Source organism: Salvelinus alpinus, chromosome 2 (assembly GCF_045679555.1).
Source record: "Salvelinus alpinus chromosome 2, SLU_Salpinus.1, whole genome shotgun sequence".
Classification (NCBI taxonomy): Eukaryota; Metazoa; Chordata; class Actinopteri; order Salmoniformes; family Salmonidae; genus Salvelinus; species Salvelinus alpinus.
The window spans coordinates 89847225-89874583 of NC_092087.1; the positions used below are offsets into that span (position 1 = coordinate 89847225).

At 44.4% G+C, this 27359-nt stretch overlaps 2 protein-coding genes across 2 annotated transcripts in view; one reads left to right on the plus strand and one right to left on the minus strand.

Moving 5' to 3' along the window:
• LOC139568144 (somatostatin receptor type 5) overlaps positions 1-27359 on the minus strand; it is a 110149-nt gene that overhangs the window by 30829 nt on the left and 51961 nt on the right. The window lies entirely within an intron of this gene.
• tekt4 (tektin 4) lies at positions 1893-27014 on the plus strand. Its single transcript, XM_071389878.1, has 6 exons — positions 1893-2605; positions 2743-2813; positions 22731-22874; positions 24463-24685; positions 26014-26168; positions 26630-27014. Exons 1-6 carry the CDS (start codon positions 2066-2068, stop codon positions 26841-26843), a joined length of 1347 nt encoding a protein of 448 aa, XP_071245979.1. The 5' UTR covers positions 1893-2065; the 3' UTR covers positions 26844-27014.

Consider the following 27359-nt stretch of genomic DNA (forward strand, 5'->3'; position numbering starts at 1 on the left):
GGGGCATCAATGATCATGAGGAAGGTGAGGGATGAGCCCAGAACTACACGGCAGGACCTGGTCAATGACCTGAAGAGAGCTGGGACCACAGTCTCAAAGAAATTCATTAGTAACACACTACGCCGTCATGGATTAAAATCCTGCAGCGCACGCAAGGTCCCCCTGCTCAAGCCAGCGCATGTCCAGGCCCGTCTGAAGTTTGCCAATGACTATCTGGATGATCCAGAGGAGGAATGGGAGAAGGTCATGTGGTCTGATGAGACAAAAATAGAGCTTTTTGGTCTAAACTCCACTCGCCGTGTTTGGAGGAAGAAGAAGGATGAGTACAACCCCAAGAACACCATCCCAACTGTGAAGCATGGAGGTGGAAACATCATTCTTTGGGGATGCTTTTCTGCAAAGGGGACAGGACGACTGCACCGTATTGAGGGGAGGATGGATGGGGCCATGTATCGCGAGATCTTGGCCAACAACCTCCTTCCCTCAGTAAGAGCATTGAAGATGGGTCGTGGCTGGGTCTTCCAGCATGACAACGACCCGAAACACACAGCCAGGGCAACTAAGGAGTGGCTCCGTAAGAAGCATCTCAAGGTCCTGGAGTGGCCTAGCCAGTCTCCAGACCTGAACCCAATAGAAAATCTTTGGAGGGAGCTGAAAGTCCGTATTGCCCAGCGACAGCCCCAAAACCTGAAGGATCTGGAGAAGGTCTGTATAGAGGAGTGGGCCAAAATCCCTGCTGCAGTGTGTGCAAACCTGGTCAAGAACTACAGGAAACGTATGATCTCTGTAATTGCAAACAAAGGTTTCTGTACCAAATATTAAGTTCTGCTTTTCTGATGTATCAAATACTTATGTCATGCAATAAAATGCAAATGAATTACTTAAAAATCATACAATGTGATTTTCTGGATTTTTGTTTTAGATTCCGTCTCTCACAGTTGAAGTGTACCTATGATAAAAATTACAGACCTCTATATGCTTTGTAAGTAGGAAAACCTGCAAAATCGGCAGTGTATCAAATACTTGTTCTCTCCACTGTATATACATAATATTACATATGAAATGTCTTTATTCTTTTGGAACCTTTGTGAGTGTAATGTTTATTGTTTGTTTCACATTTGTTTATTATCTACTTTACTTACTTTGGCAATGTTAACATATGTTTCCAATGCCAATAAAGCCCTTAAATTGAAATTGAATTGAAAAATTGAGAGAGAGAGAATGCACACAGATGTGAGGCAGATGGGAAAATATTATCTTAAATGACTGAATAGTACACAAGCCTGATGGAAAATAACTGCTCCCATTGGTCACTCACTAGTTCCAGTGTAATTGCATCACCACTGTGTGGCAAAGCCCAGTGAAACAGGAAATTCCCCTCACACCAGGGGTGTTTCCAAAATGACAATGAGTACTGGTCAAAAGTAGTACACTATCTAGGGAACAGGGTGTCATTTGGGACGCAACCCTGAAGACTCTGATTCCCATCAATAGACCAGAGACCTCTAACGGTTAAAGGGTTTTAAAGTGGAGAGTTGGAGGGGTGTGTGTGTGTGTGTGTGTGTGTGTGTGTGTGTGTGTGTGTGTGTGTGTGTGTGTGTGTGTGTGTGTGTGTGTCTGCATGTATGTTTCTGAAAAAAACACAAGGGCCACTGTCATCTTAAAAGTTCAAGTTATTATTGACATTATTAAAACAATTATTATTCATCAATTAAAGGGGCAATCCGTAGTTGCTACATCCATTTTTGGACATATAAATGTGTTTATAAAATTTGTTAGCACACATAACATAGGCCTATTTTCAGATCAATACATTTGAAAAATGTCTGTTCCTCCATGCACCATTTGTTGTTACCTGATAATTCATTTGGAACCGTGGGGCATTATCGCGTGTCCAGTTACAATGTTTCCTTGGAAACAGGTCACCTGGCAACGCAGCGCAAATACAAAACAAGTGATTCTTCACTTCCCATGTGTGGCTCTTGTTATGCTGCGACTCCGTTAACTACAATCCTGTGTCGGATCGCAGTGTTTTTAATATCAGGTATCACAAATTCGCCACAAAATGTCTTCAGAAGTTTTAGTTCCCAGACATAATTTCGACAGCAGGTCAGTTGCCCAAGCAGGCGAGCCGTTCCCGCCTACAGACGCAGAGGCCACATTCAAGGAGGGCTTCTATCCCTCCTCCGGCTTGGCTACGGCGGGGTACCGTTCAGCCAAGTACAGCCCGGAGGAATGGCACATCAATAACTTCTCTACCCTTCACCAGGCCGCTACTGACCGAAACAACGCAGAGAGGATTTGCCATGAGTCCAAAACACTGTATAAGGAGACCGAGTCCGGGACTCTGCACACCCAAGCTGAGGGGACGCGGCACCTGGGCGAGAGACTGCAGAATATCCACTTCTGGAAGTCGGAGCTGCAGCGGCACATCGAAAAGCTGGTGGCCGAGACAGACCTCCTCCTGGGGCAGAAGAGGAGGCTGCTGAAGGCGCTGGACGCCACCGAGACCCCGTTCGCCATCGCCACGGATAACCTAACCTGTCGAGAACGGCGGCTGGGGCCCGACCTGGTTAAAGACAGCGTAGAGGAGGAGCTGCTTAAGGTGATTAAAACAAGAACATCGACTTGTCTTTGCTCTAGTTCACCTAAATACTTGTATCATTACTAAATGTTGCCTAGACGTTATTTCACTAGAAACCAATCTGAAAATAACGTGATGGTTGTGTTTGTGTACCACAGGAGGTGGAGTTGATCAAGAGCATCCAGGCTCTGTTGAAGAGAACGCTGAGGCAGGCTGTCAATCAAATCAAGTGAGCGTCACAATTAGTGTCACAATCTCCCCGCATTTACTTCAACCGCCGTGAATATTTTAGATGCATCAGCAGTAACTACATACATGGTTTATTTATAAGATCCTCTCTTTTCATTTGATTGTGTAATCACACATTTCCACACATTAGTCTAGAAAGGCCTAGAGGACTACAGCTGAGCTGGGTTGTAGCCTATTCATTAAGACTACAGCTGAGCTGGGTTGTAACCTATTCATTAAGACTACAGCTGACCTGGGTTGTAACCTATTCATTATGACTACAGCTGAGCTGGGTTGTAACCTATTCATTAAGACTACAGCTGAGCTGGGTTGTAGCCTATTCATTAAGACTACAGCTGACCTGGGTTGTAACCTATTCATTATGACTACAGCTGAGCTGGGTTGTAACCTATTCATTAAGACTACAGCTGAGCTGGGTTGTAACCTATTCATTAAGACTACAGCTGAGCTGGGTTGTAACCTATTCATTAAGACTACAGCTGAGCTGGGTTGTAACCTATTCATTAAGACTACAGCTGAGCTGGGTTGTAACCTATTCATTAAGACTACAGCTGAGCTGGGTTGTAACCTATTCATTAAGACTACAGCTGAGCTGGGTTGTAACCTATTCATTAAGACTACAGCTGAGCTGGGTTGTAACCTATTCATTAAGACTACAGCTGAGCTGGGTTGTAACCTATTCATTAAGACTACAGCTGAGCTGGGTTGTAGCCTATTCATTAAGAATACAGCTGAGCTGGGTTGTAACCTATTCATTAAGACTACAGCTGAGCTGGGTTGTAACCTATTCATTAAGACTACAGCTGAGCTGGGTTGTAGCCTATTCATTAAGACTACAGCTGAGCTGGGTTGTAGCCTATTCATTAAGACTACAGCTGAGCTGGGTTGTAGTCTATTCATTAAGACTACAGCTGACCTGGGTTGTAACCTATTCATTAAGACTACAGCTGAGCTGGGTTGTAACCTATTCATTAAGACTACAGCTGAGCTGGGTTGTAACCTATTCATTAAGACTACAGCTGGCTGGGTTGTAACCTATTCATTAAGACTACAGCTGAGCTGGGTTGTAGCCTATTCATTAACACTACAGCTGAGCTGGGTTGTAGCCTATTCATTAAGACTACAGCTGAGCTGGGTTGTAACCTATTCATTAAGACTACAGCTGAGCTGGGTTGTAACCTATTCATTAAGACTACAGCTGAGCTGGGTTGTAACCTATTCATTAAGACTACAGCTGAGCTGGGTTGTAACCTATTCATTAAGACTACAGCTGAGCTGGGTTGTAACCTATTCATTAAGACTACAGCTGAGCTGGGTTGTAACCTATTCATTAAGACTACAGCTGAGCTGAGTTGTAACCTATTCATTAAGACTACAGCTGAGCTGGGTTGTAACCTATTCATTATGACTACAGCTGAGCTGGGTTGTAGCCTATTCATTAAGACTACAGCTGAGCTGGGTTGTAACCTATTCATTAAGACAACAGCTGAGCGGGGTTGGAGCCTATTCCTTAAGACTACAGCTGACCTGGGTTGTAACCTATTCATTATGACTACAGCTGAGCTGGGTTGTAACCTATTCATTAAGACTACAGCTGAGCTGGGTTGTAGCCTATTCATTAAGACTACAGCTGAGCTGGGTTGTAACCTATTCATTAAGACTACAGCTGAGCTGGGTTGGAGCCTATTCATTAAGACTACAGCTGAGCTGGGTTGTAGCCTATTCATTAAGACTACAGCTGAGCTGGGTTGTAACCTATTCATTAAGACTACAGCTGACCTGGGTTGTAACCTATTCATTATGACTACAGCTGAGCTGGGTTGTAACCTATTCATTAAGACTACAGCTGAGCTGGGTTGTAACCTATTCATTAAGACTACAGCTGAGCTGAGTTGTAACCTATTCATTAAGACTACAGCTGAGCTGGGTTGTAACCTATTCATTAAGACTACAGCTGAGCTGGGTTGTAGCCTATTCATTAAGACTACAGCTGAGCTGGGTTGTAACCTATTCATTAAGACAACAGCTGAGCGGGGTTGGAGCCTATTCCTTATGACTACAGCTGACCTGGGTTGTAACCTATTCATTATGACTACAGCTGAGCTGGGTTGTAACCTATTCATTAAGACTACAGCTGAGCTGGGTTGTAGCCTATTCATTAAGACTACAGCTGAGCTGGGTTGTAACCTATTCATTAAGACTACAGCTGAGCTGGGTTGGAGCCTATTTTTTAAGACTACAGCTGAGCTGGGTTGTAACCTATTCATTAAGACTACAGCGGAGCTGGGTTGTAGCCTATTCATTAAGACTACAGCTGACCTGGGTTGTAACCTATTCATTATGACTACAGCTGACCTGGGTTGGAGCCTATTCATTAAGACTACAGCTGAGCTGGGTTGTAGCCTATTCATTAAGACTACAGCTGAGCTGGGTTGTAACCTATTCATTAAGACTACAGCTGAGCTGGGTTGTAGCCTATTCATTAAGACTACAGCTGAGCTGGGTTGTAGCCTATTCATTAAGACTACAGCTGACCTGGGTTGTAACCTATTCATTAAGACTACAGCTGACCTGGGTTGTAGCCTATTCATTAAGACTACAGCTGAGCTGGGTTGGAGCCTATTCATTAAGACTACAGCTGAGCTGGGTTGTAGCCTATTCATTAAGACTACAGCTGAGCTGGGTTGTAACCTATTCATTAAGACTACAGCTGAGCTGGGTTGTAACCTATTCATTAAGACTACAGCTGAGCTGGGTTGGAGCCTATTCATTAAGACTACAGCTGAGCTGGGTTGTAACCTATTCATTAAGACTACAGCTGAGCTGGGTTGTAACCTATTCATTAAGACTACAGCTGAGCTGGGTTGTAGCCTATTCATTAAGACTACAGCTGAGTTGGGTTGTAGCCTATTCCTTAAGACTACAGCTGACCTGGGTTGTAACCTATTCATTATGACTACAGCTGAGCTGGGTTGTAACCTATTCATTAAGACTACAGCTGAGCTGGGTTGTAGCCTATTCATTAAGACTACAGCTGAGCTGGGTTGTAACCTATTCATTAAGACTACAGCTGACCTGGGTTGTAACCTATTCATTATGACTACAGCTGAGCTGGGTTGTAACCTATTCATTAAGACTACAGCTGAGCTGGGTTGTAGCCTATTCATTAAGACTACAGCTGACCTGGGTTGTAACCTATTCATTATGACTACAGCTGAGCTGGGTTGTAACCTATTCATTAAGACTACAGCTGAGCTGGGTTGTAACCTATTCATTAAGACTACAGCTGAGCTGGGTTGTAACCTATTCATTAAGACTACAGCTGAGCTGGGTTGTAACCTATTCATTAAGACTACAGCTGAGCTGGGTTGTAACCTATTCATTAAGACTACAGCTGAGCTGGGTTGTAACCTATTCATTAAGACTACAGCTGAGCTGGGTTGTAACCTATTCATTAAGACTACAGCTGAGCTGGGTTGTAGCCTATTCATTAAGAATACAGCTGAGCTGGGTTGTAACCTATTCATTAAGACTACAGCTGAGCTGGGTTGTAACCTATTCATTAAGACTACAGCTGAGCTGGGTTGTAGCCTATTCATTAAGACTACAGCTGAGCTGGGTTGTAGCCTATTCATTAAGACTACAGCTGAGCTGGGTTGTAGTCTATTCATTAAGACTACAGCTGACCTGGGTTGTAACCTATTCATCAAGACTACAGCTGAGCTGGGTTGTAACCTATTCATTAAGACTACAGCTGAGCTGGGTTGTAACCTATTCATTAAGACTACAGCTGGCTGGGTTGTAACCTATTCATTAAGACTACAGCTGAGCTGGGTTGTAGCCTATTCATTAACACTACAGCTGAGCTGGGTTGTAGCCTATTCATTAAGACTACAGCTGAGCTGGGTTGTAACCTATTCATTAAGACTACAGCTGAGCTGGGTTGTAACCTATTCATTAAGACTACAGCTGAGCTGGGTTGTAACCTATTCATTAAGACTACAGCTGAGCTGGGTTGTAACCTATTCATTAAGACTACAGCTGAGCTGGGTTGTAACCTATTCATTAAGACTACAGCTGAGCTGGGTTGTAACCTATTCATTAAGACTACAGCTGAGCTGAGTTGTAACCTATTCATTAAGACTACAGCTGAGCTGGGTTGTAACCTATTCATTATGACTACAGCTGAGCTGGGTTGTAGCCTATTCATTAAGACTACAGCTGAGCTGGGTTGTAACCTATTCATTAAGACAACAGCTGAGCGGGGTTGGAGCCTATTCCTTAAGACTACAGCTGACCTGGGTTGTAACCTATTCATTATGACTACAGCTGAGCTGGGTTGTAACCTATTCATTAAGACTACAGCTGAGCTGGGTTGTAGCCTATTCATTAAGACTACAGCTGAGCTGGGTTGTAACCTATTCATTAAGACTACAGCTGAGCTGGGTTGGAGCCTATTCATTAAGACTACAGCTGAGCTGGGTTGTAGCCTATTCATTAAGACTACAGCTGAGCTGGGTTGTAACCTATTCATTAAGACTACAGCTGACCTGGGTTGTAACCTATTCATTATGACTACAGCTGAGCTGGGTTGTAACCTATTCATTAAGACTACAGCTGAGCTGGGTTGTAGCCTATTCATTAAGACTACAGCTGACCTGGGTTGTAACCTATTCATTATGACTACAGCTGAGCTGGGTTGTAACCTATTCATTAAGACTACAGCTGAGCTGGGTTGTAACCTATTCATTAAGACTACAGCTGAGCTGGGTTGTAACCTATTCATTAAGACTACAGCTGAGCTGGGTTGTAACCTATTCATTAAGACTACAGCTGAGCTGGGTTGTAACCTATTCATTAAGACTACAGCTGAGCTGGGTTGTAACCTATTCATTAAGACTACAGCTGAGCTGGGTTGTAACCTATTCATTAAGACTACAGCTGAGCTGGGTTGTAACCTATTCATTAAGACTACAGCTGAGCTGGGTTGTAACCTATTCATTAAGACTACAGCTGAGCTGGGTTGTAACCTATTCATTAAGACTACAGCTGAGCTGGGTTGTAGCCTATTCATTAAGAATACAGCTGAGCTGGGTTGTAACCTATTCATTAAGACTACAGCTGAGCTGGGTTGTAACCTATTCATTAAGACTACAGCTGAGCTGGGTTGTAGCCTATTCATTAAGTTTTCAGCTGAGCTGGGTTGTAGCCTATTCATTAAGACTACAGCTGAGCTGGGTTGTAGTCTATTCATTAAGACTACAGCTGACCTGGGTTGTAACCTATTCATTAAGACTACAGCTGAGCTGGGTTGTAACCTATTCATTAAGACTACAGCTGAGCTGGGTTGTAACCTATTCATTAAGACTACAGCTGGCTGGGTTGTAACCTATTCATTAAGACTACAGCTGAGCTGGGTTGTAGCCTATTCATTAACACTACAGCTGAGCTGGGTTGTAGCCTATTCATTAAGACTACAGCTGAGCTGGGTTGTAACCTATTCATTAAGACTACAGCTGAGCTGGGTTGTAACCTATTCATTAAGACTACAGCTGAGCTGGGTTGTAACCTATTCATTAAGACTACAGCTGAGCTGGGTTGTAACCTATTCATTAAGACTACAGCTGAGCTGGGTTGTAACCTATTCATTAAGACTACAGCTGAGCTGGGTTGTAACCTATTCATTAAGACTACAGCTGAGCTGAGTTGTAACCTATTCATTAAGACTACAGCTGAGCTGGGTTGTAACCTATTCATTAAGACTACAGCTGAGCTGGGTTGTAGCCTATTCATTAAGACTACAGCTGAGCTGGGTTGTAACCTATTCATTAAGACAACAGCTGAGCGGGGTTGGAGCCTATTCCTTAAGACTACAGCTGACCTGGGTTGTAACCTATTCATTATGACTACAGCTGAGCTGGGTTGTAACCTATTCATTAAGACTACAGCTGAGCTGGGTTGTAACCTATTCATTAAGACTACAGCTGAGCTGGGTTGGAGCCTATTCATTAAGACTACAGCTGAGCTGGGTTGTAGCCTATTCATTAAGACTACAGCTGAGCTGGGTTGTAACCTATTCATTAAGACTACAGCTGACCTGGGTTGTAACCTATTCATTATGACTACAGCTGAGCTGGGTTGTAACCTATTCATTAAGACTACAGCTGAGCTGGGTTGTAGCCTATTCATTAAGACTACAGCTGACCTGGGTTGTAACCTATTCATTATGACTACAGCTGAGCTGGGTTGTAACCTATTCATTAAGACTACAGCTGAGCTGGGTTGTAACCTATTCATTAAGACTACAGCTGAGCTGGGTTGTAACCTATTCATTAAGACTACAGCTGAGCTGGGTTGTAACCTATTCATTAAGACTACAGCTGAGCTGGGTTGTAACCTATTCATTAAGACTACAGCTGAGCTGGGTTGTAACCTATTCATTAAGACTACAGCTGAGCTGGGTTGTAACCTATTCATTAAGACTACAGCTGAGCTGGGTTGTAACCTATTCATTAAGACTACAGCTGAGCTGGGTTGTAACCTATTCATTAAGACTACAGCTGAGCTGGGTTGTAACCTATTCATTAAGACTACAGCTGAGCTGGGTTGTAGCCTATTCATTAAGAATACAGCTGAGCTGGGTTGTAACCTATTCATTAAGACTACAGCTGAGCTGGGTTGTAACCTATTCATTAAGACTACAGCTGAGCTGGGTTGTAGCCTATTCATTAAGTTTTCAGCTGAGCTGGGTTGTAGCCTATTCATTAAGACTACAGCTGAGCTGGGTTGTAGTCTATTCATTAAGACTACAGCTGACCTGGGTTGTAACCTATTCATTAAGACTACAGCTGAGCTGGGTTGTAACCTATTCATTAAGACTACAGCTGAGCTGGGTTGTAACCTATTCATTAAGACTACAGCTGGCTGGGTTGTAACCTATTCATTAAGACTACAGCTGAGCTGGGTTGTAGCCTATTCATTAACACTACAGCTGAGCTGGGTTGTAGCCTATTCATTAAGACTACAGCTGAGCTGGGTTGTAACCTATTCATTAAGACTACAGCTGAGCTGGGTTGTAACCTATTCATTAAGACTACAGCTGAGCTGGGTTGTAACCTATTCATTAAGACTACAGCTGAGCTGGGTTGTAACCTATTCATTAAGACTACAGCTGAGCTGGGTTGTAACCTATTCATTAAGACTACAGCTGAGCTGGGTTGTAACCTATTCATTAAGACTACAGCTGAGCTGAGTTGTAACCTATTCATTAAGACTACAGCTGAGCTGGGTTGTAACCTATTCATTAAGACTACAGCTGAGCTGGGTTGTAGCCTATTCATTAAGACTACAGCTGAGCTGGGTTGTAACCTATTCATTAAGACAACAGCTGAGCGGGGTTGGAGCCTATTCCTTAAGACTACAGCTGACCTGGGTTGTAACCTATTCATTATGACTACAGCTGAGCTGGGTTGTAACCTATTCATTAAGACTACAGCTGAGCTGGGTTGGAGCCTATTCATTAAGACTACAGCTGAGCTGGGTTGTAACCTATTCATTAAGACTACAGCTGAGCTGGGTTGGAGCCTATTCATTAAGACTACAGCTGAGCTGGGTTGTAACCTATTCATTAAGACTACAGCGGAGCTGGGTTGTAGCCTATTCATTAAGACTACAGCTGACCTGGGTTGTAACCTATTCATTAAGACTACAGCTGACCTGGGTTGGAGCCTATTCATTAAGACTACAGCTGAGCTGGGTTGTAGCCTATTCATTAAGACTACAGCTGAGCTGGGTTGTAACCTATTCATTAAGACTACAGCTGAGCTGGGTTGTAGCCTATTAATTAAGACTACAGCTGAGCTGGGTTGTAGCCTATTCATTAAGACTACAGCTGACCTGGGTTGTAACCTATTCATTAAGACTACAGCTGACCTGGGTTGTAGCCTATTCATTAAGACTACAGCTGAGCTGGGTTGGAGCCTATTCATTAAGACTACAGCTGAGCTGGGTTGTAGCCTATTCATTAAGACTACAGCTGAGCTGGGTTGTAACCTATTCATTAAGACTACAGCTGAGCTGGGTTGTAACCTATTCATTAAGACTACAGCTGAGCTGGGTTGGAGCCTATTCATTAAGACTACAGCTGAGCTGGGTTGTAACCTATTCATTAAGACTACAGCTGAGCTGGGTTGTAACCTATTCATTAAAACTACAGCTGAGCTGGGTTGTAGCCTATTCATTAAGACTACAGCTGAGTTGGGTTGTAGCCTATTCCTTAAGACTACAGCTGACCTGGGTTGTAACCTATTCATTATGACTACAGCTGAGCTGGGTTGTAACCTATTCATTAAGACTACAGCTGAGCTGGGTTGTAGCCTATTCATTAAGACTACAGCTGAGCTGGGTTGTAACCTATTCATTAAGACTACAGCTGAGCTGGGTTGTAACCTATTCATTAAGACTACAGCTGAGCTGGGTTGGAGCCTATTCATTAAGACTACAGCTGAGCTGGGTTGTAACCTATTCATTAAGACTACAGCTGAGCTGGGTTGTAACCTATTCATTAAGACTACAGCTGAGCTGGGTTGTAGCCTATTCATTAAGACTACAGCTGAGCTGGGTTGTAGCCTATTCATTAAGACTACAGCTGACCTGGGTTGTAGCCTATTCATTAAGACTACAGCTGAGCTGGGTTGTAGCCTTTTCATTAAGACTACAGCTGACCTGGGTTGTAACCTATTCATTAAGACTACAGCTGAGCTGGGTTGTAACCTATTCATTAAGACTACAGCTGAGCTGGGTTGTAACATATTCATTAAGACTACAGCTGAGCTGGGTTGTAGCCTATTCATTAAGACTACAGCTGACCTGGGTTGTAGCCTATTCATTAAGACTACAGCTGACCTGGGTTGTAACCTATTCATTAAGACTACAGCTGAGCTGGGTTGTAACCTATTCATTAAGACTACAGCTGAGCTGGGTTGTAGCCTATTCATTAAGACTACAGCTGAGCTGGGTTGTAACCTATTCATTAAGACTACAGCTGAGCTGCGTTGTAACCTATTCATTAAGACTAAAGCTGAGCTGGGTCGTAACCTATTCATTAAGACTACAGCTGAGCTGGGTTGTAACCTATTCATTAAGACTACAGCTGAGCTGGGTAGTAACCTATTCATTAAGACTACAGCTGAGCTGGGTTGGAGCCTATTCATTAAGACTACAGCTGAGCTGGGTTGTAACCTATTCATTAAGACTACAGCTGAGCTGGGTTGTAGCCTATTCATTAAGACTGCAGCTGAGCTGGGTTGGAGCCTATTCATTAAGACTACAGCTGAGCTGGGTTGTAACCTATTCATTAAGACTACAGCTGAGCTGGGTTGTAACCTATTCATTAAGACTACAGCTGAGCTGGGTTGTAACCTATTCATTAAGACTACAGCTGAGCTGGGTTGGAGCCTATTCATTAAGACTACAGCTGAGCTGGGTTGTAACCTATTCATTAAGACTACAGCTGAGCTGGGTTGTAACCTATTCATTAAGACTACAGCTGAGCTGGGTTGTAGCCTATTCATTAAGACTACAGCTGAGCTGGGTTGTAGCCTATTCATTAAGACTACAGCTGAGCTGGGTTGTAGCCTATTCATTAAGACTACAGCTGAGCTGGGTTGTAGCCTATTCATTAAGACTACAGCTGACCTGGGTTGTAACCTATTCATTAAGACTACAGCTGAGCTGGGTTGTAACCTATTCATTAAGACTACAGCTGAGCTGGGTTGTAACATATTCATTAAGACTACAGCTGAGCTGGGTTGTAACCTATTCATTAAGACTACAGCTGAGCTGGGTTGGAGCCTATTCATTAAGACTACAGCTGAGCTGGGTTGTAACCTATTCATTAAGACTACAGCTGAGCTGGGTTGTAGCCTATTCATTAAGACTGCAGCTGAGCTGGGTTGGAGCCTATTCATTAAGACTACAGCTGAGCTGGGTTGTAACCTATTCATTAAGACTACAGCTGAGCTGGGTTGTAACCTATTCATTAAGACTACAGCTGAGCTGGGTTGTAACCTATTCATTAAGACTACAGCTGAGCTGGGTTGTAGCCTATTCATTAAGACTACAGCTGAGCTGGGTTGTAACCTATTCATTAAGACTACAGCTGAGCTGGGTTGTAACCTATTCATTAAGACTACAGCTGAGCTGGGTTGTAATCTATTCATTAAGACTACAGCTGAGCTGGGTTGTAACCTATTCATTAAGACTACAGCTGAGCTGGGTTGTAACCTATTCATTAAGACTACAGCTGAGCTGGGTTGGAGCCTATTCATTAAGACTACAGCTGAGCTGGGTTGTAACCTATTCATTAAGACTACAGCTGATCTGGGTTGTAACCTATTCATTAAGACTACAGCTGAGCTGGGTTGTAACCTATTCATTAAGACTACAGCTGAGCTGGGTTGTAACCTATTCATTAAGACTACAGCTGAGCTGGGTCGTAACCTATTCATTAAGACTACAGCTGAGCTGGGTGGTAACCTATTCATTAAGACTACAGCTGAGTTGGGTTGTAACCTATTCATTAAGACTACAGCTGAGCTGGGTCGTAACCTATTCATTAAGACTACAGCTGAGCTGGGTTGTAACCTATTCATTAAGACTACAGCTGAGCTGGGTTGGAGCCTATTCATTAAGACTACAGCTGAGCTGGGTTGGAGCCTATTCATTAAGACTACAGCTGAGCTGGGTTGTAACCTATTCATTAAGACTACAGCTGAGCTGGGTTGTAACCTATTCATTACGACTACAGCTGAGCATGGTTGTAACCTATTCATTAAGACTACAGCTGAGCTGGGTTGTAACCTATTCATTAAGACTACAGCTGAGCTGGGTTGGAGCCTATTCATTAAGACTACAGCTGAGCTGGGTTGGAGCCTATTCATTAAGACTACAGCTGAGCTGGGTCGTAACCTATTCATTAAGACTACAGCTGAGCTGGGTTGTAACCTATTCATTAAGACTACAGCTGAGCTGGGTTGGAGCCTGTTCATTAAGACTACAGCTGAGCTGGGTTGTAACCTATTCATTAAGACTACAGCTGAGCTGGGTTGTAACCTATTCATTAAGACTACAGCTGAGTTGGGTTGTAACCTATTCATTAAGACTACAGCTGAGCTGGGTTGGAGCCTATTCATTAAGACTACAGCTGAGCTGGGTTGGAGCCTATTCATTAAGACTACAGCTGAGCTGGGTTGTAACCTATTCATTAAGACTACAGCTGAGCTGGGTTGTAACCTATTCATTAAGACTACAGCTGAGCTGGGTTGGAGCCTGTTCATTAAGACTACAGCTGGGCTGGGTTGTAACCTATTCATTAAGACTACAGCTGAGCTGGGTTGTAACCTATTCATTAAGACTACAGCTGAGCTGGGTTGTAACCTATTCATTAAGACTACAGCTGAGCTGGGTTGGAGCCTATTCATTAAGACTACAGCTGAGCTGGGTTGGAGCCTATTCATTAAGACTACAGCTGAGCTGGGTTGTAACCTATTCATTAAGACTACAGCTGAGCTGGGTTGTAGCCTATTCATTAAGACTACAGCTGAGCTGGGTTGTAACCTATTCATTAAGACTACAGCTGAGCTGGGTTGTAACCTATTCATTAAGACTAAAGCTGAGCTGGGTCGTAACCTATTCATTAAGACTACAGCTGAGCTGGGTTGTAACCTATTCATTAAGACTACAGCTGAGCTGGGTTGTAACCTATTCATTAAGACTACAGCTGAGCTGGGTTGGAGCCTATTCATTAAGACTACAGCTGAGCTGGGTTGTAACCTATTCATTAAGACTACAGCTGAGCTGGGTTGTAGCCTATTCATTAAGACTGCAGCTGAGCTGGGTTGGAGCCTATTCATTAAGACTACAGCTGAGCTGGGTTGTAACCTATTCATTAAGACTACAGCTGAGCTGGGTTGTAACCTATTCATTAAGACTACAGCTGAGCTGGGTTGTAACCTATTCATTAAGACTACAGCTGAGCTGAGTTGTAACCTATTCATTAAGACTACAGCTGAGCTGGGTTGTAACCTATTCATTAAGACTACAGCTGAGCTGGGTTGTAGCCTATTCATTAAGACTACAGCTGAGCTGGGTTGTAACCTATTCATTAAGACTGCAGCTGAGCTGGGTTGTAACCTATTCATTAAGACTACTGCTGAGCTGGGTTGTAACCTATTCATTAAGACTACAGCTGAGCTGGGTTGTAACCTATTCATTAAGACTACAGCTGAGCTGGGTTGTAACCTATTCATTAAGACTACAGCTGAGCTGGGTTGTAACCTATTCATTAAGACTACAGCTGAGCTGGGTTGTAATCTATTCATTAAGACTACAGCTGAGCTGGGTTGTAACCTATTCATTAAGACTACAGCTGAGCTGGGTTGTAACCTATTCATTAAGACTACAGCTGAGCTGGGTTGGAGCCTATTCATTAAGACTACAGCTGAGCTGGGTTGTAACCTATTCATTAAGACTACAGCTGATCTGGGTTGTAACCTATTCATTAAGACTACAGCTGAGCTGGGTTGTAACCTATTCATTAAGACTACAGCTGAGCTGGGTTGTAACCTATTCATTAAGACTACAGCTGAGCTGGGTCGTAACCTATTCATTAAGACTACAGCTGAGCTGGGTTGTAACCTATTCATTAAGACTACAGCTGAGCTGGGTTGTAACCTATTCATTAAGACTACAGCTGAGCTGGGTCGTAACCTATTCATTAAGACTACAGCTGAGCTGGGTTGTAACCTATTCATTAAGACTACAGCTGAGCTGGGTTGGAGCCTATTCATTAAGACTACAGCTGAGCATGGTTGTAACCTATTCATTAAGACTACAGCTGAGCTGGGTTGTAACCTATTCATTAAGACTACAGCTGAGCTGGGTTGGAGCCTATTCATTAAGACTACAGCTGAGCTGGGTTGGAGCCTATTCATTAAGACTACAGCTGAGCTGGGTTGTAACCTATTCATTAAGACTACAGCTGAGTTGGGTTGTAACCTATTCATTAAGACTACAGCTGAGCTGGGTTGGAGCCTGTTCATTAAGACTACAGCTGAGCTGGGTTGTAACCTATTCATTAAGACTACAGCTGAGCTGGGTTGTAACCTATTCATTAAGACTACAGCTGAGCTGGGTTGTAACCTATTCATTAAGACTACAGCTGAGCTGGGTTGTAACCTATTCATTAAGACTACAGCTGAGTTGGGTTGTAACCTATTCATTAAGACTACAGCTGAGCTGGGTTGGAGCCTATTCATTAAGACTACAGCTGAGCTGGGTTGGAGCCTATTCATTAAGACTACAGCTGAGCTGGGTTGTAACCTATTCATTAAGACTACAGCTGAGCTGGGTTGTAACCTATTCATTAAGACTACAGCTGAGCTGGGTTGGAGCCTGTTCATTAAGACTACAGCTGGGCTGGGTTGTAACCTATTCATTAAGACTACAGCTGAGCTGGGTTGTAACCTATTCATTAAGACTACAGCTGAGCTGGGTTGTAACCTATTCATTAAGACTACAGCTGAGCTGGGTTGGAGCCTATTCATTAAGACTACAGCTGAGCTGGGTTGTAACCTATTCATTAAGACTACAGCTGAGCTGGGTTGTAGCCTATTCATTAAGACTACAGCTGAGCTGGGTTGTAACCTATTCATTAAGACTACAGCTGAGCTGGGTTGTAACCTATTCATTAAGACTAAAGCTGAGCTGGGTCGTAACCTATTCATTAAGACTACAGCTGAGCTGGGTTGTAACCTATTCATTAAGAATACAGCTGAGCTGGGTTGTAACCTATTCATTAAGACTACAGCTGAGCTGGGTTGGAGCCTATTCATTAAGACTACAGCTGAGCTGGGTTGTAACCTATTCATTAAGACTACAGCTGAGCTGGGTTGTAGCCTATTCATTAAGACTGCAGCTGAGCTGGGTTGGAGCCTATTCATTAAGACTACAGCTGAGCTGGGGTGTAACCTATTCATTAAGACTACAGCTGAGCTGGGTTGTAACCTATTCATTAAGACTACAGCTGAGCTGGGTTGTAACCTATTCATTAAGACTACAGCTGAGCTGAGTTGTAACCTATTCATTAAGACTACAGCTGAGCTGGGTTGTAACCTATTCATTAAGACTACAGCTGAGCTGGGTTGTAGCCTATTCATTAAGACTACAGCTGAGCTGGGTTGTAACCTATTCATTAAGACTGCAGCTGAGCTGGGTTGTAACCTATTCATTAAGACTACTGCTGAGCTGGGTTGTAACCTATTCATTAAGACTACAGCTGAGCTGGGTTGTAACCTATTCATTAAGACTACAGCTGAGCTGGGTTGTAACCTATTCATTAAGACTACAGCTGAGCTGGGTTGTAACCTATTCATTAAGACTACAGCTGAGCTGGGTTGTAATCTATTCATTAAGACTACAGCTGAGCTGGGTTGTAACCTATTCATTAAGACTACAGCTGAGCTGGGTTGTAACCTATTCATTAAGACTACAGCTGAGCTGGGTTGGAGCCTATTCATTAAGACTACAGCTGAGCTGGGTTGTAACCTATTCATTAAGACTACAGCTGATCTGGGTTGTAACCTATTCATTAAGACTACAGCTGAGCTGGGTTGTAACCTATTCATTAAGACTACAGCTGAGCTGGGTTGTAACCTATTCATTAAGACTACAGCTGAGCTGGGTCGTAACCTATTCATTAAGACTACAGCTGAGCTGGGTTGTAACCTATTCATTAAGACTACAGCTGAGCTGGGTTGTAACCTATTCATTAAGACTACAGCTGAGCTGGGTCGTAACCTATTCATTAAGACTACAGCTGAGCTGGGTTGTAACCTATTCATTAAGACTACAGCTGAGCTGGGTTGGAGCCTATTCATTAAGACTACAGCTGAGCATGGTTGTAACCTATTCATTAAGACTACAGCTGAGCTGGGTTGTAACCTATTCATTAAGACTACAGCTGAGCTGGGTTGTAACCTATTCATTAAGACTACAGCTGAGTTGGGTTGTAACCTATTCATTAAGACTACAGCTGAGCTGGGTTGGAGCCTATTCATTAAGACTACAGCTGAGCTGGGTTGGAGCCTATTCATTAAGACTACAGCTGAGCTGGGTTGTAACCTATTCATTAAGACTACAGCTGAGCTGGGTTGTAACCTATTCATTAAGACTACAGCTGAGCTGGGTTGGAGCCTGTTCATTAAGACTACAGCTGGGCTGGGTTGTAACCTATTCATTAAGACTACAGCTGAGCTGGGTTGTAACCTATTCATTAAGACTACAGCTGAGCTGGGTTGTAACCTATTCATTAAGACTACAGCTGAGCTGGGTTGGAGCCTATTCATTAAGACTACAGCTGAGCTGGGTTGTAACCTATTCATTAAGACTACAGCTGAGCTGGGTTGTAGCCTATTCATTAAGACTACAGCTGAGCTGGGTTGTAACCTATTCATTAAGACTACAGCTGAGCTGGGTTGTAACCTATTCATTAAGACTAAAGCTGAGCTGGGTCGTAACCTATTCATTAAGACTACAGCTGAGCTGGGTTGTAACCTATTCATTAAGACTACAGCTGAGCTGGGTTGTAACCTATTCATTAAGACTACAGCTGAGCTGGGTTGGAGCCTATTCATTAAGACTACAGCTGAGCTGGGTTGTAACCTATTCATTAAGACTACAGCTGAGCTGGGTTGTAGCCTATTCATTAAGACTGCAGCTGAGCTGGGTTGGAGCCTATTCATTAAGACTACAGCTGAGCTGGGTTGTAACCTATTCATTAAGACTACAGCTGAGCTGGGTTGTAACCTATTCATTAAGACTACAGCTGAGCTGGGTTGTAACCTATTCATTAAGACTACAGCTGAGCTGAGTTGTAACCTATTCATTAAGACTACAGCTGAGCTGGGTTGTAACCTATTCATTAAGACTACAGCTGAGCTGGGTTGTAGCCTATTCATTAAGACTACAGCTGAGCTGGGTTGTAACCTATTCATTAAGACTGCAGCTGAGCTGGGTTGTAACCTATTCATTAAGACTACTGCTGAGCTGGGTTGTAACCTATTCATTAAGACTACAGCTGAGCTGGGTTGTAACCTATTCATTAAGACTACAGCTGAGCTGGGTTGTAACCTATTCATTAAGACTACAGCTGAGCTGGGTTGTAACCTATTCATTAAGACTACAGCTGAGCTGGGTTGTAATCTATTCATTAAGACTACAGCTGAGCTGGGTTGTAACCTATTCATTAAGACTACAGCTGAGCTGGGTTGTAACCTATTCATTAAGACTACAGCTGAGCTGGGTTGGAGCCTATTCATTAAGACTACAGCTGAGCTGGGTTGTAACCTATTCATTAAGACTACAGCTGATCTGGGTTGTAACCTATTCATTAAGACTACAGCTGAGCTGGGTTGTAACCTATTCATTAAGACTACAGCTGAGCTGGGTTGTAACCTATTCATTAAGACTACAGCTGAGCTGGGTCGTAACCTATTCATTAAGACTACAGCTGAGCTGGGTTGTAACCTATTCATTAAGACTACAGCTGAGCTGGGTTGTAACCTATTCATTAAGACTACAGCTGAGCTGGGTCGTAACCTATTCATTAAGACTACAGCTGAGCTGGGTTGTAACCTATTCATTAAGACTACAGCTGAGCTGGGTTGGAGCCTATTCATTAAGACTACAGCTGAGCATGGTTGTAACCTATTCATTAAGACTACAGCTGAGCTGGGTTGTAACCTATTCATTAAGACTACAGCTGAGCTGGGTTGGAGCCTATTCATTAAGACTACAGCTGAGCTGGGTTGGAGCCTATTCATTAAGACTACAGCTGAGCTGGGTTGTAACCTATTCATTAAGACTACAGCTGAGTTGGGTTGTAACCTATTCATTAAGACTACAGCTGAGCTGGGTTGGAGCCTGTTCATTAAGACTACAGCTGAGCTGGGTTGTAACCTATTCATTAAGACTACAGCTGAGCTGGGTTGTAACCTATTCATTAAGACTACAGCTGAGCTGGGTTGGAGCCTATTCATTAAGACTACAGCTGAGCTGGGTTGTAACCTATTCATTAAGACTACAGCTGAGCTGGGTTGGAGCCTGTTCATTAGGCACCAAACAAAGGAAATTAGACTCAAACAGGGATGGACTACCTGAAGTTACCCAATAAGAAATGTTAATTTTTGTTTTCCATTGCATATTGTTTGTCTAAGTTTTGCTCAGTGTGTATTCATGAATAGGACCCTGATATGGGTAACAAGGTGTCCTTTGAGTTTTAGTCTTCTGGCTCCCCCTACTGTCTGGAGCACGTAGGTACTCGCACAAACCATGCAAGCCATCCAAACCATGCAAGCCGGGCAAACCACACAAACCATACAAGCCATGCAAGCCATGCAAACCATACAAAGGAAAAACCAAGGAGGCCGAGATACAGAAAGGGAAAGGGGATACCTGGTCAGTCACACAACTGAATACATTCAACTGAAACGTGTCTTCTGCAACAGTGCTAACAGTCATTACTTTACTAACATTGTGATTCATCCAGGCTGTATCACATCCGGCCGTGATTGGGAGTCCCATAGGGTGGCGCGTCGTCCGGGTTTGTGTGGGCCGTCGTTGTAAATGATCATTTGCTCTTAACTGACTTGCCTAGTTACAGAAAGGTTCAATCATATATTTTTTTTAATTGTTCCATAGAAACATAGTTATCAAACCCAACACAGCCTATTTTCAGGTGAATAAATCAGTGGCGGTTGTAGACCATTTCAACTGGGGGGGCCAAGCTGGGGCCAGTTGTACTGTTAGAGGGGCCAGTTGTACTGTTAGAGGGGCCAGTTGTACTGTTAGAGGGGCCAGTTGTACTGTTAGAGGGGCCAGTTGTAGTGTTAGAGGGGCCAGTTGTACTGTTAGAGGGGCCAGTTGTACTGTTAGAGGGGCCAGTTGTACTGTTAGAGGGGCCAGTTGTGCTGTTAGAGGGGCCAGTTGTACTGTTAGAGGGGCCAGTTGTACTGTTAGAGGGGCCAGTTACATTAGACGTTATTGTTGTCATATCGTTTTCTTCACCGCATTGCAGGCAAAAGACCATGTTCATAATCATCATCGTTGCCACTGTCTAATAACGGATGTAAAAAAAGAACGATAGCAAAAATTAGTTATGTAAAAATTATTTCATATTCCACATTTAGGGGGGCCACAAGAGGGTCCAAAATTGGTGTCACAGGGTCACTGCCCCCCCCCCCCCCCCCCCCCCAGAACCGCCACTGGAATACATTTGAAAAGTGTGTGTTCATCCATCAATCATTTGTTTTTAACATACCTGAAAATTCCTTTTGAACAGTGTGTGGCCACGTGTCCAGCTACGCACAGTGCTTCATTGGAAAATGGTAACCTGGCAACGCAGCGCAAATACAAAAAAAATATTCATAATTTCACGTCCCCTGTGTTGCTAAGGCCCCTCCTGTACTCCCTGTTCACCCATGACTGCGTGGCCACACACGACTCCACCATCATCAAGTTTGCTGACGATACAACGGTGGTAGGCCTGGTCACCGGCAATGATGAGACAGCCTACAGGGAGGAGGTCAGAGACCTGGCAGTGTGGTGCCAGGACAACAACCTCTCCCTCAACGTGGACAAGACAAAGCAGCTGATCTGGACTACAGGAAACGGAAGGCCGAGCACACTACAATCCACATCCACGGGGCTGTAGTGGAGACGGTCGGTGTTCACATCACTAGGGACCCATCATGGTCCAAACACACCAACACAGAGGTGGAAAGGGCATGACAACGTCTCTTCCCCCTCAGGAGGCTGAAAAGATTTGGCATGGGCCCTCAGATCCACTAAAAGTTATACAGCTGCACCATTGAGAGCATCTTGACTGTCTGCATCACCGCTTGGTATGGCAACTGCACGGCATCCGACCGCTAGGCGCTACAGAGTGTAGTGCATACGGCCCAGTACATCACTGGGGCCGAGCTCCCTGCCATCCAGGACCTCTATACCAGGCAGTGTCAGAGGAAGGCCCTAAAAATTGTCAAAGACTCCAGCCACTCTAGTCATAGACTGTTCTCTCTGCTACCGCATGGCAAGCAGTACCGGAGTGCCAAGTCTAGGATCAAAAGGCTCCTGAACAGCTTCTACCCCAACGCTATTAGACTGCTGAACAGTTAATCACATGGCTATTAGACTGCTGAACAGTTAATCACATGACTATTAGACTGCTGAACAGTTAATCACATGGCTATTAGACTGCTGAACAGTTAATCACATGACTATTATACTACTGAACAGTTAAACACATGGCTATTAGACTGCTGAACAGTTAATCACATGACTAATAGACTGCTGAACAGTTAATCACATGGCTATTAGACTGCTGAACAGTTAATCACATGACTATTAGACTGCTGAACAGTTAATCACATGACTAATAGACTGCTGAACAGTTAAACACATGACTATTAGACTGCTGAACAGTTAATCACATGACTATTAGACTGCTGAACAGTTAATCACATGACTATTAGACTGCTGAACAGTTAATCACATGGCTATTAGACTGCTGAACAGTTAATCACATGACTATTAGACTGCTGAACAGTTAATCACATGACTATTAGACTGCTGAACAGTTAATCACATGACTATTAGACTGCTGAACAGTTAATCACATGGCTATTAGACTGCTGAACAGTTAATCACATGACTATTAGACTGCTGAACAGTTAAACACATGACTATCCTCACTTCAGCTTTTCACTCCCTACCAGACCCTCATCAGACCCTCACACTGGCTTTCTGCCCCTTAATGTGTCCCACTGTGTGTGTGTATCAGGTGTAACAGAGATGCCAAGCAGACTCTGGAGCTGGACTGGTCTGATAAGTACCAGGCCTACAGTCTGGATGACCAGTGTGGTCGCTACAACAACATGAGTACTGACACACAGTACCACCGCAACTCAGACACCCTACAGGACCCGTGAGTAGCTGTATTATACACACAGTACCCCCCCAACTCAGACAACCTACAGGACCAGTGAGTAGCTATATAATACACACAGTACCCCCCCAACTCAGACAACCTACAGGACCAGTGAGTAGCTGTATAATACACACAGTACCACCCCAACTCAGACACCCTACAGGACCAGTGAGTAGCTGTATTATACACACAGTACCACCCCAACTCAGACACCCTACAGGACCAGTGAGTAGCTGTATAATACACACAGTACCACCCCAACTCAGACACCCTACAGGACCAGTGAGTAGCTGTATAATACACACAGTACCACCCCAACTCAGACACCCTACAGGACCAGTGAGTAGCTGTATAATACACACAGTACCACCACAACTCAGACACCCTACAGGACCAGTGAGTAGCTGTATAATACACACAGTACCACCCCAACTCAGACACCCTACAGGACCAGTGAGTAGCTGTATAATACACACAGTACCACCCCAACTCAGACACCCTACAGGACCAGTGAGTAGCTGTATAATACACACAGTACCACCACAACTCAGACACCCTACAGGACCAGTGAGTAGCTGTATAATACACACAGTACCACCCCAACTCAGACACCCTACAGGACCAGTGAGTAGCTGTATAATACACACAGTACCACCCCAACTCAGACAACCTACAGGACCAGTGATTAGCTGTATTATACACAGAGTACCAACCCAACTCAGACACCCTACAGGACCAGTGAGTAGCTGTATAATACACACAGTACCACCCCAACTCAGACACCACGTTGGTGTGTGTGTATTAATAGTGTGTTAACATCTCCCTCCTCTCTCCCAGGCTGTGTAACCGTGATGCGTTGGTGTGTGTGTATGTGTGTTGGTGTGTGCATGGGTGTGTGTGTGTATTAATAGTGTGTTAACATCTCCCTCCTCTCTCCCAGGCTGTGTAACCGTGATGCGTTGGTGTGTGTGTATGTGTGTTGGTGTGTGCATGGGTGTGTGTGTGTATTAATAGTGTGTTAACATCTCCCTCCTCTCTCCCAGGCTGTGTAACCGTGATGCGTTGGTGTGTGTGTATGTGTGTTGGTGTGTGCATGGGTGTGTGTGTATTAATAGTGTGTTAACATCTCCCTCCTCTCTCCCAGGCTGTGTAACCGTGATGCGTTGGTGTGTGTGTATGTGTGTTGGTGTGTGCATGGTTGTGTGTGTATTAATAGTGTGTTAACATCTCCCTCCTCTCTCCCAGGCTGTGTAACCGTGATGCGTTGGTGTGTGTGTATGTGTGTTGGTGTGTGCATGGGTGTGTGTGTATTAATAGTGTGTTAACATCTCCCTCCTCTCTCCCAGGCTGTGTAACCGTGATGCGTTGGTGTGTGTGTATGTGTGTTGGTGTGTGCATGGGTGTGTGTGTATTAATAGTGTGTTAACATCTCCCTCCTCTCTCCCAGGCTGTGTAACCGTGATGCGTGGGTGTGTGTGTATTAACAGTGTGTTAACATCTCCCTCCTCTCTCCCAGGCTGTGTAACCGTGATGCGTTGGTGTGTGTGTATTAACAGTGTGTTAACATCTCCCTCCTCTCTCCCAGGCTGTGTAACCGTGATGCGTGGGTGTCTTTCACCCAGGACAACCTGTCTGTGGCGCAGCGGGAGGAGCAGGCCAGTGTGGAGCTCAGGCTGCTGTTGGAGAGGGTCCTACAGGAGACAGCTGAGGACCTGAGGGTCCAGTGCTCTAACGTAGACCAGGCCTTCAGTCAGCGCTGTCTGCAGCTCACTGAGGCCAAGACACAGCTACAACTGCACCTCACTCAGGTGTGTTGGGGTGGGGGGGTTGGTGGAGGTGGTGTGTGTGTGTCGTTTCAATAGCCAAAACTCAACCCTTCCTATAATTAAACAAAACATACAGAAATCGGCGCCTACCCAGCAGGCAAAGGGAATGTTTTTATCTGAAGAAGACCTGAAGGTTTTCATGACACTCTGCGCCTTCGTAAAGTATTCAGACCCCTTCCCCTTTTTACACATTTTGTTACGTTACAGCCTTATTCTAAAATGGATACAATAGTTTTTTTATCCTCCTCAATCTACACACAATACCCCATAATGACATCACAATACCCCATAATGACATCACAATACCCCATAATGACAAAGCGAAAACAGGTCTGATGAAACCAAGATGGAACTCTTTGGCTTGAATGTCAAGCGTCACGTCTGGAGGAAACCTGGCACCATCCCTACGGTGAAGCATGGTAATGGCAGCATCATGCTATGGGGATGTTTTTCAGGGGCAGGGACTGGGGGACTAGTCAGGATCGAGGGAAAGATGAATGGAGCGATCCTTGATGAAATCCTGATCCAGAGTGCTCAGGATCTCAGACGGGGGCGAAGGTTCAGCTTCCAACAGAACAGAACAATAACCCTAAGCACACAGCTAAGACAAAGCAAGAGTGTCTTCAGGACAAGTCTCTGAATGTCCTTGAGTGGCCCAGCCAGAGCCCGGACTTGAACCTGATCGAACATCTCTGGAGAGACCTGAAAATATCTGTGCAGCGACACTCCCCATCCAACCTGACAGAGCTTGAGAGGATCTGCAGAGAAGAATGGGAGAAACTCCCCAAATACAGATGTGCCAAGCTTGTAGCATCATACCCAAGAAGACTCAAGGCTGTAATCGCTGCCAAAGGTGCTTCAACAAAGTACTGAGTGAAGGGTCGAAATACTTATGTAAATGTGATATTTCTTTTTTTCTTTGTATAAATTTGCAAAAATGTCAAAAAATCTGTTTTTGCTTGTCATTATGGGGTATTGTGATGCCATTATGGGGTATTGTGATGTCATTATGGGGTATTGTGTGTACATTGATGAGGATTTATTTTTATTTAATCTATTTTAGAATAAGGCTGTAACGTAACAAAATGTGGAAGAAGTCAAGGGGTCTGAATACTTTCCGAATGCACTGTATTTATCCACCCCCCTAAGGGTTATCCAGCTGAGGCTGGAATGGAGAGAAAGCTGCACCTGAACTCAACACTGTGTGTGTGTGTGTGTGTGTGTGTGTGTGTGTGTGTGTGTGTGCGTGTGTGTGTGTTTGTGTGCGTGTGCGTGTGCGTGTGTGTGTGTGTGTGTGCGTGTGTGTGTAGATCCTGGATCAGATCGGGGCCCAGGAGAGGAACATTGTGTCTCTTCAGCAGGCTCTGTATGATAAAGAAGCCCCTCTGAGAGTGGCTCAGTCCAGGCTGCACCAACGCTCACACAGACCCCACATGGAGCTCTGTAGGGACAACCCACAATTCAGGTACACACACACACACACACACACACACACACACACACACACACACACACACACACACACACACACACACACACACACACACACACACACACACACACACACACACACACACACACACACACACACACAGATAGAAGCACACACACACAGATAGAAGCACACACAGGCACGCAAGCCAGTAAGCACTCACACGGACATACATCCAAACACACACCCAAACACACACCCAAACCTCTCTGTCTATCGCACTCTCTCTCCCATCTTTCACAAACACCTACACTGGTATGACAAGTTCCTCTCCTTCCTCTCTCTCTCTCTCTCTCTCTCTCTCTTTCGGTCTCTCTTCCCCTCCCTCTCTCCTCTCTCGCGCTCTCTTTCTCTCTCTCCTTCTTGTGCTCCCTCTCCCCCCTCCTTTCTATCTCTCCTCCCTCCCTCTTTCTCCTCTCTCTCTCTGTCTCCAGCCTGGTGGGTGAGGTAGGTCAGATCTCCCAGACCATGTCCTCCCTGCAGCAGCAGCTGTCTGCAGCGCGGAGCTCCCTGTCCCACCTGGAGGAGTCCCGTATGGTGCTGGAGAAGGACATCGGCTGTAAGACCCACAGCCTGCTCATCGACAGGGACAAGTGCATGTCCCACCGCACCCGCTACCCCACCGTCATAGCCCTGTCTGGGTACTGAAGAGAGAGAGAGACAGGGGGATATGGGGACGTGTGGGGGTGTGTGTGTGTGCGTGTGTGTGTGTGTGTGTGTGTGTGTGATCAAGCCTGTATTAGTGACTAGTGCGACATTGTGTGCATTTGCTTGGTGTTTACAGTTGTGTTGTGTCAATCAATAAAGGCTTGTCTGTCACAGCTGACTGATCACTAGACACTAGTCTAAGAGTGTACACTAAAGCAGTAAGATACTCCCTTCCCTCTGCCCTCGATCACTCCCCTTCATGTATCTGACACAACTGGTAGATGTAACCCATGGCAACCCAAACTTCTTCCTACAGATCAACTGTCCTGTAGGTTTACACTCCAACCGTGTTCCTACAGATCAACTGTCCTGTAGGTTTACATTCCAACCCTGTCCCTACAGATCAACTGTCCTGTAGGTTTACACTCCAACCCTGTTCCTACAGATCAACTGTCCTGTAGGTTTACACTCCAACCCTGTTCCTACAGATCAACTGTCCTGTAGGTTTACATTCCA